The sequence below is a fragment of the Mus musculus genome, chromosome 14 (assembly GCF_000001635.26).
Source record: "Mus musculus strain C57BL/6J chromosome 14, GRCm38.p6 C57BL/6J".
Taxonomy (NCBI): domain Eukaryota; kingdom Metazoa; phylum Chordata; class Mammalia; order Rodentia; family Muridae; genus Mus; species Mus musculus.
In genome coordinates, this window is record NC_000080.6 from 55971067 (window position 1) to 55988327 (window position 17261).

A 17261-nucleotide genomic window follows, 5' to 3' on the forward strand; every position below is an offset into this window, starting at 1 on the left:
ACCCCTGTGTTACAGGAACAGAGATGAGTCTTCACACATATGCAGCATGGGTCTATAAGCTGACAATAATACCTGGATGCTTTCAAGAACAGTTCCATGATCCCTGATCAAGGTTCCCCTCCCTTTGTGTTGCTCTCCTCCCTTCTGGGAACTACTTTGAAGGGTGCAGTCACCACCTCATCATGGGATCCAGGAGTCTCATGATCAGGCCACAGATTCAACACCATCACAAAGCAGAGTTGTGAGAATTTTTGATAAAAAACAAAACAAAAAAACTTGACCAAGGCAGACCTGTGGTTCCCAGTCCTGCCTTTCTCCCACGTTGGAGCTATAAAAGCAGGAACCAGGACAAGAACACACCAAAATCTCTCTCCAGACTGCGACCGACACTGGCAAGATGCAGGCCCTACTATTCCTGATGGCACTTCTCTTGCCTTCTAGGGCTGGAGCTGGTGAGTTTGTCTTCATCTCCCTAACCTCTGAGCTTTCAGAAACCGACCTTAATATCTTAGCTTTGGTAACAGAGACCCTAATATGAGGCAGGATCTTAACCTAACATAGTCCAGGGGAAATCTGTAGGTCAAGAAAGAATGAAAAACTAATTTCCCTTCATCAAATTACTCTCTGTTCTGATGGGCAGCTCTTCTGTGGCCTTCCCTTAGTGTTGAGGAAGACAGGATGAGGGTGTGGAGAAATGCCTAATGGATTGGAAACCCAGAAGTATGAATGGGCATTGTGTTCTGAATGAAGGATGATGGTGGACAGGGAGGACTAGGGAGGAAAGATCAACAGGAGAGAAAAGACCAAAGGACATGTGGAGGGGCCTGAGCCCCATGTGAGGTGGGGTGGACTTGGAGCAGTCGCAGGGCCTTAGCCCTATCTTTCCCTGAGAGTGCTGTGTTGGGGTGTTCCACAAGTCTGTGACTAGGTACTGGGGGTTTTGTGTTTCAGAGGAGATTATTGGTGGTGTTGAGTCTGAACCACACTCCCGACCTTACATGGCCTATGTGAATACCTTCAGAAGGAAAGGTTATGTGGCAATCTGTGGTGGGTTTCTCATAACGCCCCAATTTGTGATGACTGCTGCACACTGTAGTGGAAGGTAAGAGGCTTTTCTTTCTGTGAGGAAATGCAGGAGCCAGAGTCCTAGAGCAGCAGAGGCCTGAGGAAGTCTCTGAGTGCTGCTCATCTGCAGATGGGCTCTCCTTACACAGAGAGGAAAAGGGAGCACAGGGCCACGCACTGGGCCATCTCATGTGTGGTCTCCATTTTCAGAGGTCAGAGCTTTAAGCAGGGCTCTAGTCAGGAGGAAAACTACAGCTCTGGCTTGTCCTGGTGTCAGCAGAGCTCAGACAAAGGCTGGGGTGTAAGTCAATGCAGAGTGCCCATCAGCCATGCCCAAAGCCATGATTTCAATCCAAGCACTGGGGGTTGGGAGTGGGGAGAGTTCCCAGTCCTGTGTTTCCCTGAGCCACATCCTTCTGGCAAGCTGTGGTCCTGGAAGCTCCATCTCAAGACTCTCTGGGGGCTCTGCCGTGGCATAGAGAAGAAAGACCCTGCAGCCCCTCTCCTTGGAAGAAATCCTACCCCAAAGACCAACTCTTTTCACTGCTTCGTTTCTCTTTCAACAGAAGAATGACTGTCACTCTTGGAGCTCATAATGTGAGAAAGAGAGAATGCACACAGCAGAAGATAAAAGTTGAAAAGTACATCTTGCCTCCAAATTACAATGTGTCTTCCAAGTTCAATGACATCGTATTACTGAAGGTGTCCTTATTTTTCTTACCCATCTCAAGTCTTCCATCCTTAACTCTCCTCCTGGCTCAGACCTTCAAATTCTCTCTTGTCCAGTCCATTTCCTTAGAACTTAACTGCTGAATTCTATGTTGTTGCTGCCCCAATGGGAAAGAACCCATGGCCAAGCATCCTTTTTGTTTTGACATCTCTTCTCTCTTCCTTCATCAGCTTAAAAAGCAAGCTAACTTGACTTCTGCTGTGGATGTAGTTCCCCTGCCTGCCCCCTCTGACTTTGCCAAGCCTGGGACGATGTGTTGGGCAGCTGGCTGGGGGCGAACTGGATTGAAAAAAAGTATCTCACGTACCCTGAGAGAGGTAGAACTGAGAATCATGGGGAAAAAGGCCTGTAAAATATTTAAGCATTACAAGGATAGCCTCCAGATCTGTGTGGGCAGTTCCACAAAGGTGGCATCAGTATACATGGTGAGTACACACCTGCTTTTCCTCCCTTCATCAGGCAACAGCATCAGAGGAGGAAGTGTGCCAAGCATCTCTCTGTGGCAGTACCCAATGCCTGTGTTCTTAGGCTGCTATCCCTTAGGGAACTGAAATTATCCCTCTTGTTTCCATCTGCCTATGCCGAAGCCCTTCCTTAACCTTCCCATGAAGCTCCAGAACAGAAATGAAGGGAGCAAGGGAAACAGTCTCAACACTAGGACAAAGCCGGGGGGGCGGGGGGAACAATCATTAAATTCCTAACTTAAAACCCAAAGGGAGCCTGGAACCCTTACTACCCCATGGAGTTAGCTATGATGGGGGGGGGTCTGTAGTTGGGGGAATGTGATCTATGCTCATAGTCTGATTTTTCTCACCTACAGGGAGACTCTGGAGGACCTCTACTGTGTGCTGGGGTGGCCCATGGTATTGTATCTTCTGGACGCGGAAATGCAAAGCCCCCTGCAATCTTCACCCGAATCTCCCCACATGTGCCCTGGATTAACAGAGTCATAGAGGGCAAGTAGTGAAAAGCCTGACCTGCGTGCATCAGAGTCTTCAAGCCAGAGCTCTTCTGATAACCCTTGGGTTCAACAAAGCATGTGTCCATCCTGTCCCCTGCCTGCCCCCAGCATGTCCCTAGCATGTCCCCCGCCTGCCCTCAGCCTGCCCCCAGTCTGTCCCCAAGATGATCTGAAAAATAAAGTCTGTGATGATGGACTGTTCCCTGTAATGCACCTCAGTAAAGACCTAACCTTCAGCAGCTGTGTGACTCCACTCTGGGCTCTAAACACTCAGTCTCTCTCTATGCTCAATGAAGAATTGATTTGAGCTACTATCTTGTCATGTTTGCAATCTCAGCTACTGGCATAGGGTATGACACTGTGGATTATTGAATATTATCTAACATGCATGGCTGTGAACAGTAAGATTTCACATCCAGGGTAATGTGCACTGTTCTGTTCTTCCCTCCACTGTCCTGTCTTCTCATCTTCTCCCTCCTCGTCTCTCAGCTCTTCTGCCCACAAACCCCATGCCTTAACCACTGCATCTTTCCACACATCATAGCAGACTCCATGCCTAGGTCAGACATGGCTGCTGATCCTTTTGTCCTCACCACCTACCCTGCCATCACCATCCTCTCAGTATTGCACCTGCAGCTAGAGCAGAGCCTGCCTTCAGAAGTCCTTGGAGCATGACTGTGGCTGCAGCAGTCACAATGGAGAGCATCAGAACTTTCTGGAGCCAAACACAGGGCAGAACTAGCCTGTGATGGGAAGAGACCCTCTAGTACTTAGCATGTACTAGTATTCAGCATGGTGGCTCTAGCCCTGCATCTGATCCACCCCCATTCAACTGCCATCTTCCTCAAAGATCCAGCCTTTTAGAAGGATGCCTGAGTTGGGTGAACTTCTAAGTGGCCTGCTCTCCTTTTACAAGCCAAAGCCCCCATTGTCCTTAGTCAAGGGAAATAAGGCTTTTACTACAGGGTTCTGTGGATTCTGAAGGGGAAAAGACCACACATGAAATCTGCTCTGCCCTAAAGAGGCTTAATATGATGGGCGTGGCCCTCTGGCTACTACTATACAATGAAAACTGCTGCCATGACCAGCCCCAGACTCAGCACCTTAGCCCTCCCCACAGCCTGCAAGACTCATGTCTGGGTTTCCAATTTTAGCACTGTTCAGCATAGAATGTAAAGATAGCTATGAAATACATGACTGACTATAAGTTCAGTTCTAACTCTATGGGGGCAGGGAACAAATATGGTTTTATACAACCTAAAAGAATCCTTAAACTATGGAGAATCCATGTTGGATTAGGGTTACATATGTGACTATTTATGGTTTCTAACTGTTGTTCTTACCTGTGTAACTAAATGAGTCTTTTCTCACTTTGACTTAGATTGGTGTGATTTGGGCACAGTCTCACTGTGTTCAGACTGACTTTCAACTCATGATCCTTCTGCCTCAGCCTCCTTAGTGCTGGGACCCCAAGCACACTCCACCACCCCTGGCTTACACAAAAGTCTCAAAATGTGAAACACAAAGCAAAGACAGTAGTTGTGTCTTTTCTAAGCAGAGGTGAATACTCACTAATCTGCAGCTGAGGGCACACTGCCTCTTTCCCCACAGTCTAGGAAGGACATGTACTTGGGACAGTCTTCCTCCCTGAAGTTGGGCAACTGGAGGTGAGGAGAGAGTGATTGTCCCACCCTGCAGCCTGGCCCACACTAATAGGGGAGCAGGTGGAGACCCCTGATAGCTGGGCTGAGGGCACAGGTTTAATGGCTTCCAGAAAGGTCACTTGTACAGAGCAAACCCCAACACATGGTCCCCTGGTGCCAAAGGAGCAGTTGGTGACCAAAGGCTCCAAAATCAAGACAAGAGCCTGATCCCCACCACAGTGTTTATTCTTATGCATGTATTGGATTATGAATTATGGATGTGTGCACAGGAGGAGCAGGCCCAGTGCATTCTGGGAACAAGAGAACAGCCATGGTCTCACAAAGTCAGCAAAGGAAACATGCAGAGAAGATTTCCCCCAGGTGGGTGCAGTAGCAGTGCTGGGCAGCCTAGCTTAATAAAGCCTCCCAGTGCACTGTTAGCAGCAGATACACACTGAGGGTTTCCAAAGGGAAGATCAGCTCAGCCTCTAGCAGCTGAAGAAAGCATCCAGGAGGTCAGCAGGTGCTCACCCAAGCTTTGCAAAAGTGGAAACAAACCCAGAAGTCAGAGACTATGGGTCAGTCTTTAGACCAAAGCAATTGCAGTTGAGAGGAATGTGCAGGTCAAAGCCCTAAACAATGACTGAAGGAGATTTACATTCAGGAAACAAAAAAGCTTGCAATGAGGTGAATCCAGTCTCTGGTAAGCCAGGGTCATTTCTCTCCTGCAGCAGGTGTTACCACCTGACCCCATCTGTCCTCCTGCCATCCAAGGAATGGTTTTATCAATTATTTTGTAACTAAAATATTTTAATAGGTACAAAAACACTTTTAGGAAGGAAGGAATATGGTTTTGTGTCATGCTTAAGCCTAAACAACTTTTGAGTTTTGCTTCATTCTGATTTATTTTATTAAAGGTCTTGCTTGGAGACCTGGAACAAGTACCACAGTCTTGCCTTAGCTTTCCAGGTACTGAGGTCTGCAGAGTGCAATGCTTTTCACCCCGTATGTAAAAGTACTAAACTGTAGCATGTAGCCACCTTTATGCACCGAACAGGTCTTGAGCATCTTAATTACTCCTGGTGTCATATTACTGAATTACCCCCCCCCCCCCCCACCTTTTGGTGCAAAAGCTAGAGGTTCATTTTCTGGCTCATTGTGGTCAACCTCAATCAGTCCTCGGCAAGTGATGAGAAGGAGACCTCGAATGCCTATTACAAGCAGTTTTTATGTTTTTTAGGGGCACAGGTTACATCAGCAAGGTTATAATTCAAACTTACTGGTTAAGCATATTGACCTCTAAATCTATTGGCTAGCAAGCGTGACATGCATTTGAACTCTACCTGGGACTTTCCAGAGAGTCAGGTGACCATCAGTCAGTACATTTTGAGATTTCTTTACTCAAGAATGTCCTGTGGCCAGGTGGTGGTGGTCCATGCCTTTAATCCCAGCACTTGGGAGGCAGAGGCAGGCAGATCTCTGAGTTCGAGGCCAGCTTGGTCTACAAAGTGAGTTCCAGGACAGCCAGGGCTATACAGAGAAACCCTGTCTCAAAAAACCCAATATATATATATATATATATACATACATACACACACACATATATATACATACATATATATATGTTTCTGTGGGAGAATGGAACTTGGCCTAGCCTTGACCCCAGGAGGGAGGGAGAAGTTTTTAGGTGGATGTGGGACTGGAAAAAGCCCTTAGGGTCCCCCATTCCTCCTTTTTTTTCTTGTACAAACTCCAATTCTGGAGCTATGCTCAGGGGTCTTAGGTAACTAACTCATATTCTTCAGGTCCTGGCCTAAGAGTCTCATATTGTTGGCACAGGACCATCAGCTTCACTGCTCCTATTCAAAAGGTTTGATCAATTCACAATGTGATAATGTATACAGTATATGCTTAAAATTTCAATCATCTATAACATTGTAAGGCTGTTGGAGAAACTGAACTATCAAAATAGAAATGTTGTAGAATGAGTTCAGCACTGGCAGGGACAGTGGCAACTCAGGAGAGATTTATTTCCTTCCTCCCTCCCTCCGTCCCTCCCTCCCTCCGTCCCTCCCTCCCTTCCTTCCTTCCTTCTTTTTTTCCTCCCTCCCTCCGTCCCTCCCTTCCTTCCTTCCTTCTTTTTTTTCCTCCCTCCCTCCCTCCCTCCCTCCCTTCCTCCCTCCCTCCTTACCACCCTCCCTCTGCCTTTTCATTTTCCCCTTCATCCTTTCTGGTCTACTGCCTCCTCTTTGAGACAGGTTTTCATGCAGTCCAGGTTAGACTTCAACTCCATATGTAGATGAGGACTTGCCATGAATCCTGCTCCTTCAGGCTCTGTCTTTCATGTGCACACTACTATTTCAAGTTTAGGATTTGTTCCTTAGGAAATAACTCAGTGGTCGCCTTCTCATCACTCTCCTAGAAGGACTGATTGAGGGTTGACCCCAACAGGCCAGAAAATAAACTCCTTGCTTTTGCATCGATCTGCATCTCAGTGTCTCACTTGGAGGCATCTTGAAGTAAGTACCACTGTTTGAGGGTTGGTGTCTTTCATTTGGGGGCTTCTTCCGGGATTCTAGGAGAGACACCCTCCCCCCAGTGACCACTGACTAGGCTGACAGGGGAGTTGGAGACTGAGCTCAGCAAAGGCAACAAGCAACTAAGTAAGTGTCTCTCTGTCTTCTGTCTTTTGCTTTCACTTTTGGCTGTGCAGTGGTGGTGCATACCTTTAATCCTAGCACTTGGGAGGCAGAATCATGCAGATTTCTGAGTTTGGGGCCAGCCTGGTTTACAGAGTAAGATCCAGGACAACCAGGGCTACACAGAGAAACCTTGTCTCAAAAAACAAAACAAAACAAAACAAAACCAAACCAAACAAAACGGTGTCAACAGTAATACCTCTGGTCTAGTGCAGTCAATTGCAGAGGACAGACAGACCTGCTTTAACACTGTGACTGTGGGGAGTCTGGAGGATGCTTCAGCCCCCACCCCCGGGGGGGGGGGAATCAAGAGAATGCTGCTCCTTTTGGAAATGGCAGGACACAGTCTAGGTGGGAGCCGAGAGTCTTGCTATAACCAGGTTTCTGCGCCTGTGGCAGGTGTGAACTGTCTGTGTGTTGATTGTCTTTCTCTGTGTTTGTTGGTATTGGTTATCTTATTCTGTGTTCTTGGACTTGGACTGATGACATTTCTGGATATTGGACAAACTGAATCTACCCCATAAAACATCCTAGTTACCCACTGGAGGGAAGTTAGGGAAAGAGGAGGTGAAAGGAAATAAAACTGTAATTCATGTAATGTATGTTAAATAGCCCAAAGAGTTGTTTCTGAGCTTTGAAACCTGGGGCTGAGAACATAGCAGAACAGACCAGGACATGCCCGGGCAAGCCCATCACCTCCCTAGCTCCCACCCCTCTGACCTAAGTTAAATGTTACAGGCTGCTGATGTTTAAATGGACCAATCATGTGAAACCGCGCCAATTCCTCCCCCAGCCCCACTCCTTTTCTATAAAAACCCCTAGCTTCCAAGCCTCGTGGTCGAATCCACTGTCTCCTGTTATGTGAGATACGTTTTGACCCGGAGCTCCGCCATTAAAAAACCTCTTGTTGTTACATCAAGGTGTTGTGTTCTATTCGTGATTCTTGGGTGCACGCCGAATCGGGAGCTGAGTGGGGGTTTCCCCACTGAGTTCTTTCATTTGGAGGTCCCACCGAGATCTGCGTGACACCCAGGAACCCCGAAGGACCCCTTGGAGGTGCGTTTGTTTGTGTGAGTCTTGTTATGTTGTCTGTTGTCTAAGTGTCTAAGTGTGGCACTGCTGAATTTGTGTCTTAGTTTTTCAGTTCTGAGATTGTGGGTTTGAGCCCCACCTGTGTTACCAGTTCTGGTATTCTGTATTCTGGCAGCTGCCACTGCGGACCGTAAGGACCCTAGTGGCTGTGGGAAGACGACGGTCTATTTCCCCACAGGCTGCACCCTTGGAAGACATTCCGAGGGAGACCCTGGAGTGCCCGGGGTACGGAACAGTCAGGAGGACCTGGCTGTTGCCTGGCAGAGTGAAGAAGAGTGAGTGCTCTTCCTGCCAGAGGAGTGGAGCGGAATCCCACTCCATCAGAGGTAGCGTTTGGCTGGTTGTGTAAGTCCAGACGCAGACGAGTGTGCTTGGATGTCTTAGTGTTTTCCGTCTCTGTCATTGTGTTGTGTTTACTCTTATTCTTCACTATGGGACAGACCGTGTCTACTCCTTTATCTTTGACTAAGGACCATTGGACGGACGTTAGGGCTAGAGGACAAAATTTGTCAGTAAAAGTGAAGAAAAAGCCATGGATGACTTTCTGTTCCTCAGAATGGCCTGTTTTTGGGGTAGGTTGGCCAGCAGAAGGAACTTTTTACTTACCCACCATAAGGGCTGTGAAGGCCATTGTTTTTCAGGAAGGGCCAGGGTCGCATCCAGACCAACAACCGTACATCATGGTATGGGAGGACTTGGCACGCTACCCACCCCAGTGGGTTCGCCCATTCCTCCCGCCTCTCCGCCCTGGCACCAAGATTCTAGCCATCCGAGAGAATGGTGAGAAAGAGAAACCGAAACCACCGCTCGGGAGAGATGATGATCGCAGCACACCAGTGACGAAACCCCCCAAGATCTATCCAGAGATTGAAGAACTCCCTGAGTGGCCCAACACCCCTCAACCCCCACCGTATGCTCCCCAGCCCCAACCTTTAGCTCCCTCGGGACCCCTGCCTCAGGCCCCGGCCGGAGGAGGGGGTCCCTCCACAGGAAGAAGGAGTCGGCGAGGAGTCACCCCTGAGGGGCCTGCGGATTCAACCATGGCGCTCCCCCTCAGGGCTATTGGGGCTCCCCCTGCCGATCCAAATAGTCTACAGCCCCTACAGTATTGGCCTTTTTCCTCTTCTGACCTTTATAACTGAAAAGCTAATCACCCCCCTTTTTCAGAAAACCCTGCAGGACTCACTGGGTTGGTTGAATCATTAATGTATTCACACCAGCCGACCTGGGATGACTGCCAGCAGCTTCTGCAGACTCTATTCACAACCGAGGAGAGAGAGAGGATTCTCCTCGAGGCTCGGAAAAACGTCCGAGACGAGGCTGGGCGCCCTGTCCAAACTCCAGCTGAGATAGATGAAGGCTTTCTGCTAACACGGCCCCGATGGGATTATAATACGGCATCAGGTAGGGAACGACTGTCCAATTATCGCCGGGTCCTAGTGGCGGGTCTCAGAGGTGCTGCCCGGCAGCCCACAAATCTGGCCAAGGTAAGAGAGGTTATGCAGGGAGCGACTGAGCCCCCCTCAGTCTTCCTTGAAAGGCTCATGGAGGCTTATAGGAGATATACCCCATTCGACCCCACGTCTGAGGGTCAAAGGGCCTCAGTAATTATGGCCTTCATTGGCCAGTCAGCTCCTGACATTAGGAAGAAGTTACAGCAAATTGAGGGCTTGCAGGATTACACCATAAGGGATGTAGTTAGAGAGGCAGAAAAAGTGTATCATAAGAGAGAAACAGAAGATGAAACGTTAGAGAAAGAGAAAAGAGAGAAAAAAGAAGAGGAGGATAGGAGAGACAGGAGGCAAGAAAAGGTTTTGACTAGGATCCTGGCCGCAGTAGGAGAAAGAGATAATGGAAGAAGAGGTAGACAGTCAAGGAACCTGGGAGACAAAAGGCAGCAGGGACCAAGGAGACCCAGAAAAGGCGGGCAGCGCCTAGAGAGGAACCAATGCGCATATTGCAAGGAAATGGGCCACTGGAAGAGCGACTGTCCGAAAAAAAAAACAAGAGGTAAAGGTGCTTTCTCTTGGAGAAGATGAAGACTAGGGGGAACGGGGCTCGGCCCCCCTCCCCGAGCCTAGGGTAACTTTAGAAGTGGAGGGGACCCCTGTGGACTTTCTAGTTGACACGGGAGCCGAATTTTCAGTACTCAAAACACCTCTAGAAAAAGTAAAAAAAAAAATAAAAAAACCTTGGTGATCGGGGCCACGGGACAAAAATCGTATCCATGGACCACATCCCGAGTAGTAGACATAGGGCGAAATCGAGTAACTCATTCGTTTCTAGTCATTCCAGAGTGTCCTATGCCTTTATTGGGGAGAGACTTACTAACCAAGTTAAAAGCACAAATAACTTTCACCTCTCATCGACCAGAGGTTTTCTGGGGAATAAAAGCGCCCCAGACTCTAGAGCTGTCTTTACAACTAGGGTAAGAATATCGACTTTACCAAAATAAAGTAAAGCCCCCTGAGGGATTACAGGACTGGTTAAATCGATACCCTCAGGCGTGGGCAGAGACGGGAGGAGTGGAGATGGCAAAACTGGTCCCCCCTGTGGTGATTGAACTTAAGTCCGGGGCCACCCCTATAGGGTCCGACAATATCCCATGAGCAGAAAAGCTCAAGAGGGTATACGCCCCCAAATCAACAAACTGCTCCAACAAGGGATTTTGGTCCCATGCAAATCCCCTTGGAACACTCCTCTACTTCCAGTAAAAAAACCAGGGACCAGGGACTACCGTCCAGTACAGGACCTTAGAGAAGTCAACAAGAGAGTTCAGGACATACACCCCACGGTGCCAAATCCTTATAACCTCCTCAGCACCTTGCCACCTGGTCGGACATGGTACACAGTCCTGGATCTCAAAGACGCTTTTTTTCTGTTTGAGGTTACACCCCAACAGCCAGCCCTTGTTCGCTTTCGAATGGTGAGACTCCGAGAGTGGACAAGCCGGACAGCTCACATGGACGAGGCTGCCTCAGGGATTCAAGAACTCGCCCACTTTGTTCGATGAAGCCCTACACCGAGATCTTGCTCTTTTCCAAGCCAATAACCCACAGGTGACTCTTCTGCAATATGTAGATGACCTGCTCCTAGCTGCAGAAACACGTGAGGACTGTGAAATTGGGACCCAAAACCTCCTGGGCGAGTTAGGTAAGCTGGGGTATCGGGCCTCTGCTAAAAAGGCTCAGTTATGCCAGATAAAAGTGACCTACCTAGGATATGTCTTGAGAGATGGACAACGGTGGCTCACAAAAACCAGAAAACAAGCTGTTATGCAGATCCCGACCCCAACCACTGCTCGCCAGGTAAGAGAGTTCCTGGGGACCGCCGGGTTTTGCAGACTCTGGATTCCCGGATTTGCCACACTAGCAGCTCCCTTGTATCCACTAACCAAAGAGAAAGGGGAATTCACCTGGATAGAGAACATCAGCTAGCCTTTGAAACTCTCAAAAAGGCACTGCTGCAGGCTCCGGCATTGGCCCTGCCAGATTTAAACAAACCTTTCACCCTATACATTGATGAAAGAAATGGAGTGGCAAGGGGAGTCCTTACCCAGGTTTTGGGACCATGGAAGCGCCCGGTAGCCTACTTATCAAAGAAACTGGACGCTGTGGCCAGTGGATGGCCCTCCTGCCTGCGAGCGATAGCAGCCACGGCTGTGCTAGTAAAAGATGCTGACAAACTGACTATGGGCCAGAATGTTACTATAGTGGCCCCACACTCTCTTGAGAGCATCATCAGGCAACCACCGGACCGCTGGATGACCAACGCCTGAATGACGCACTACCAGAGCCTATTGCTGACAGAGCGAGTAAGTTTTGCACCCCCAGCCATTCTCAACCCCGCCTCCTTACTACCTGAGGCTGACGAGGCCCCTGCACATAAGTGTGAAGAAATACTGGCAGAAGAGACTGGAATCCGGCCAGACCTCACAGACCAACCTTGGCCAGGGGCGATGACTTGGTTCACGGACGGAAGCAGCTTTGTGGTAGAAGGTAAGCGGAAGGCTAGGGCGGCAGTAGTAGATGGAAAGGCTGTCATATGGGCCAGCAGTCTGCCGGAGGGTACATCAGCTCAAAAAGCAGAACTAATCGCATTAATTCAAGCCTTAAGGCTGGCAGAAGAAAGGGCTCTTAATGTCTATACCGACAGCCGGTACGCTTTTGCCACGGCTCATGTTCACGGAGCAATATACCGACACCGTGGACTGCTGACGTCTGCCGGCAAAGATATCAAAAATAAAGAAGAAATTCTCAGCTTATTAGAAGCTGTTCATTTGCCCCGTAGGGTGGCAATTATCCATTGCCCAGGACACCAGAAGGGAACTGGGCCCGTTGAAAAGGAAAATCAAATGGCAGACCAAGAAGCTAAAAAAGCAGCCCAAGGGCCAATGACTCTGGTGGTGAGAACCCAACAGCCCGCTGCTGAGGAAATAAATAAAAAAACCCTCACAGAAGAAGAGGGGCGAGATTACTTAGCTAACATACACCATCTGACTCATTTAGGAACTAAAAAATTACTAAAATTGGTTAGTAAGTCCCCCTATTACATTCCTGGATTAAAAGAAATTGTAAAAGAGATAGTAAAAAACTGCCGTGCTTGTGCACTTACCAACGCTGGGTCTAGCAGGCTCCAGGAAGGAAAACGACTGCGAGGAGACAGACCTGGAGCCTACTGGGAAACTGACTTCACTGAGGTGAAACCGGCTAGGTATGAAAATAAATATCTCCTAGTTTTTATAGACACCTTTTCAGGATGGGTCGAAGCGTTCCCCACCAAGAAAGAAACGGCTAATGTAGTGGTCAAGAAGATACTTGAAGAAATCCTTCCCCGCTTTGGGATACCTAAGGTAATGGGGTCAGACAACGGACCTGCCTTCGTCTCCCAGGTAAGTCAGGGATTGGCCAGACAACTGGGGACAAATTGAAAATTACATTGTGCATACAGACCCCAGAGTTCAGGACAGGTAGAAAGGATGAACAGAACGCTAAAGGAGACTCTGACTAAAATAGCCTTAAAATCCGGCGGAAGCGATTGGACAGCCGTTCTCCCTTATGCCTTGTTCAGGGTTCGAAATACACCTGGACCCCTTGGCCTAACTCCATTTGAATTAATGTATGGGGCGCCCCCACCCATTTTTATGACCGTAGGGGATAAGAATCGCCCGGATGTGTCTTTCTCTCCTTCTTCTAGTCTTTTGGCTCGATTAAAAGCTCTCGAAATAGTAAGAAAAGAGGTCTGGGAACAGCTAAAAAAACCTATGTTACTGGTGACACACAGGTGCCGCATCAGTTTAAAGTAGGAGACACAGTCCTGGTGAGGAGACACCGAGCGGGAAACCTAGAACCGAGGTGGAAGGGACCCTACTTGGTGCTACTGACAACGCCCACCGCGGTCAAAGTGGAAGGAATCCCCACTTGGGTCCACGCATCCCACGTCAAGAGAGCACCCCCTGGAGTCAGCCATGATGAGTGGACTTTAGAGAAGACTACTAATCCTTTTAAGTTGCGCCTGCTTCGTAGAAGCGATCCCAAAAGACTTCAACCCCCACAGTCCTGTTCAACAAACGTGGGAGGTACTCAATGAGGGGGGTAGGGCTGTATGGACAATCGCCGAGGTACACCCTCTGTGGACTTGGTGGCCTGATCTTTTCCCTGACATCTGTAAGTTGGCTATAGGAGCCCCTCCTAGATGGGACTTGGAGGGGTACTCTGACATTCAGAGGGCACCTTTAACACCCCCTCCGTACGTAAAAAAAACATTCGAGAGACCCATGGGGTGGTTGCTCTAACCAAAGGGATAAAAGTATGCTTCGAACCCATCCCTTCTATGTCTGCTCCGGGCCCCACCGAAGTCAGTCCCTCAATCCAACGTGTGGAGGTAAGGCTGACTTCTTTTATAAGAGCTGGGGTTTCGAGACTTCAGGTACAGCCCGCTGGAAGCCCTCCTCAAGCTGGGACTATATTAGAGTAACAGCCAACTATTCCCTAGCGTCTTATGTACCTAGAGGATTTGACCTAGACGAGTGTACTGACTGGTGCCATCCGCTCCGTGTCACCTTCACTGAACCAGGGAAGAAAGCTCTGGGATGGACAAAAGGGTATACCTGGGGTCTTAGGATTTACAAGAAAAGATATGATGAGGGATTATTGTTCACTATCAGATTAAAAATAGAGACCCCCTACAATCCTTTAGGCCCCCCAACCAAATTCACACCCCTCACCCATACAATTACTCAGCCTACTCCAGTGATTGCGGACCCCCTTAATATCACCCAACCTCCCACTCTTCAGGTACCTCTAACTATTACCCCCGCGATTCCTTCAAGACAGAGGATGTTTAACCTAGTGAGAGGAGCCTTTTATGCCCTTAACAGAACTGATCCAAGCGCTACTGAGGACTGCTGGCTATGCCTGTCCTTGGGTCCGCCTTATTATGAAGGAATCGCCTTCAATGGAGATTTCAACAGAACCAGCAGCCATACTTCCTGCTCTTGGGGTACAGGACAAAAACTGACCCTGACTGAAGTATCCGCGAGGAATCCAGGTCTCTGTATAGGTACCCCACCTTCCACTCACAAACACCTATGCGGTCAAATTCAGTCCGTGTCCAGAACGGAAGCTAATTACTATCTTGTACCTTCCCCGGTTGGATGGTGGGCTTGCAATACAGGACTTACTCCCTGTGTATCAACTAAGGTTTTTAATTCATCTCATGATTTTTGTGTCATGATCCAGCTGTTACCCCGAGTATATTATCACCCTGCATCCAGTTTAGAAGAAAGCTATGCTGGCCGGCGGTCAAAAAGAGAACCAATTACTTTAACCCTGGCTGCATTCATGGAAATAGGTATGGCAGTAGGAGTGGGGACGAGAGTGTCAGCTTTGATAGAAGGAAGACAGGGAATTCAGTCTTTGAGGGATGCTGTCAATGAAGACCTAGCGGCAATAGAGAAGTCCATTGACGCTTTAGAAAAATCTTTGACCTCCCTGTCTGAGGTAGTTTTACAGAACAGGAGAGGTCTTGATTTGTTGTTCCTAAAGGAAGGAGGACTGTGTGCTGCCCTTAAAGAAGAGTGCTGCTTCTATGCAGATCATACAGGAATAGTTAGAGACTCTATGCAGAAACTGAGAGAAAGATTAGAGCGAAGGAAACGGGAACGGGATGCTCAATGGGGGTGGTTTGAGTCGTGGTTTGAATCACGACCATCTTGGATAACTTCTTTAATTTCCGCTGTAGCCGGACCAATCCTTATGATATGCTTAGCTTTAGTTTTCGGCCCTTGTATAATAAATAGAAGAATGGCTTTCATCCAGAGTAAAATTGATGCAGTAAAACTCATGGTTCTTCAAAGGCAATATCAACCTATAGTTCAGGTAGATGAAGAGTTAGGGGACACCAATCTCTAAAATTCTATGATTAGAATTAGTCTAAACAGAAGAAGAGGGGAATGAAAGGAAATAAAACTGTAATTCATGTAATGTATGTTAAATAGCCCAAAGAGTTGTTTCTGAGCTTTGAAACCTGGGGCTGAGAACATAGCAGAACAGACCAGGACATGCCCGGGCAAGCCCATCACCTCCCTAGCTCCCACCCCTCTGACCTAAGTTAAATGTTACAGGCTGCTGATGTTTAAATGGACCAATCATGTGAAACCGCGCCAATTCCTCCCCCAGCCCCACTCCTTTTCTATAAAAACCCCTAGCTTCCAAGCCTCGTGGTCGAATCCACTGTCTCCTGTTATGTGAGATACGTTTTGACCCAGAGCTCCGCCATTAAAAAACCTCTTGTTGTTACATCAAGGTGTTGTGTTCTATTCGTGATTCTTGGGTGCACGCAGAATTGGGAGCTGAGTGGGGGTTTCCCCACTGAGTTCTTTCAGAGGAAACTTGCCAGTAAAGAAGGGCAAGTTAGCTATTGTCTGCTTCTCCAAATGGTACACTTTTAGAGTAGGGTGGCTACCTGTAGGGACCTTCGATTTGCAGGTGACCAAAGCAGTAGAGGAAAGAGTCTTTAGGACAAGATTCCCCCAGGCACCCAGACCAAGTGCCCTATATAGTTACCTGGAAGAATCTAGTAGAGGATTCCCCCCACCTCATGCATAAGTCTTTCTTTACCCAAGACCCACCTCATAGGTTCTGGCCATCAGAAAGAAGGGAAAAATGGGAGGAAGGATCTGGACCTGAGAAGAAGTCGATCCTCCAAGACCCTTCATCAGCCGACCTGTTGCTCCAAGAACCTCTTCCTGTATATCTCCTTTCCCTTGCCCCCATAGCCCCACCAGCATCAGCACCAGCCCTGGGATCCTCAGCCTATATGGGACCGGGTTTTACTAGAGGGAGGAGTAGGAGTAGAGCCCCAACTTCCCAGTCCTACCATGGAGACCTAAAGTCTGAGAGCCACCTCCCCTGAAACCATGATGACTCTCCTGCTGAGGGCATGTGGGTCTCTAGATAAGAGCAATCAGGCTATATAATATTCGTCCTTCTCTTCAGCTGACTTGGACAACTGGAAGATGAACACACCCTCTCTTTCAGATAACCCCAAGGGGCTGATTAATCTCTTTGAGACTGTTTTGTTTACTCACCAGCCCACTTGGGATGATATCCAACAACTCATGAGAGTGTTCTTCATAACCAAAGAATGAGAAAGGATAATGCAGGAACCCAGAAAGAATGCCACCTCAGACAAGGGGGCACCATCAATTGACCAGGCTGTCATTGACAGCGTGTTTCCCTTGACTAGACCTGACTGGGACTTTAATACAGCAGAAGGTAAGGGGCACCTGAAGGTCTACTGCCAGGCTCCATTGGCAGGTCTTAAGTGGGGCCACATGATGACCCACAAATTTGATCAAGCTAAGAGATATAACCCAACACTGGTGGACCTGAGCCATGGTGTTGTGGAGCTGGCTCCCTAGTTCTATATGACCTATCCCTCCATTTTTAAGGGCACAAGAGGAAAGCCTTGCCTTGGGCTCTGGGGCTTGCTGTCACCGATGCAGAGCCGCCAGACAAGACATCTCCAGCTCCAGCTCCTCCTCTTCCCTGCTAGTGATGCAGGGTCAG

At 48.4% G+C, this 17261-nt stretch overlaps 1 protein-coding gene across 3 annotated transcripts in view; it reads left to right on the top strand.

Moving 5' to 3' along the window:
* The window catches only part of Cma2 (chymase 2, mast cell), a 38806-nt gene that overhangs the window by 20087 nt on the left and 1458 nt on the right, over positions 1–17261 (top strand). The window contains exons 1-5 of one of the 3 annotated variants that reach the window (NM_001024714.3): positions 362–452; positions 952–1102; positions 1632–1767; positions 1966–2220; positions 2616–2965. In NM_001024714.3, coding sequence (NP_001019885.1) covers positions 398–452; positions 952–1102; positions 1632–1767; positions 1966–2220; positions 2616–2759 — 741 coding nt within the window. In that variant the 5' untranslated portion in view covers positions 362–397 and the 3' untranslated portion in view covers positions 2760–2965. Of the gene's footprint in view, positions 1–361; positions 453–951; positions 1103–1631; positions 1768–1965; positions 2221–2615; positions 2966–17261 lie in introns of those variants that run through there. The other 2 variants (XM_017316086.1, NM_001361637.1) reach the window with 2 other exon arrangements.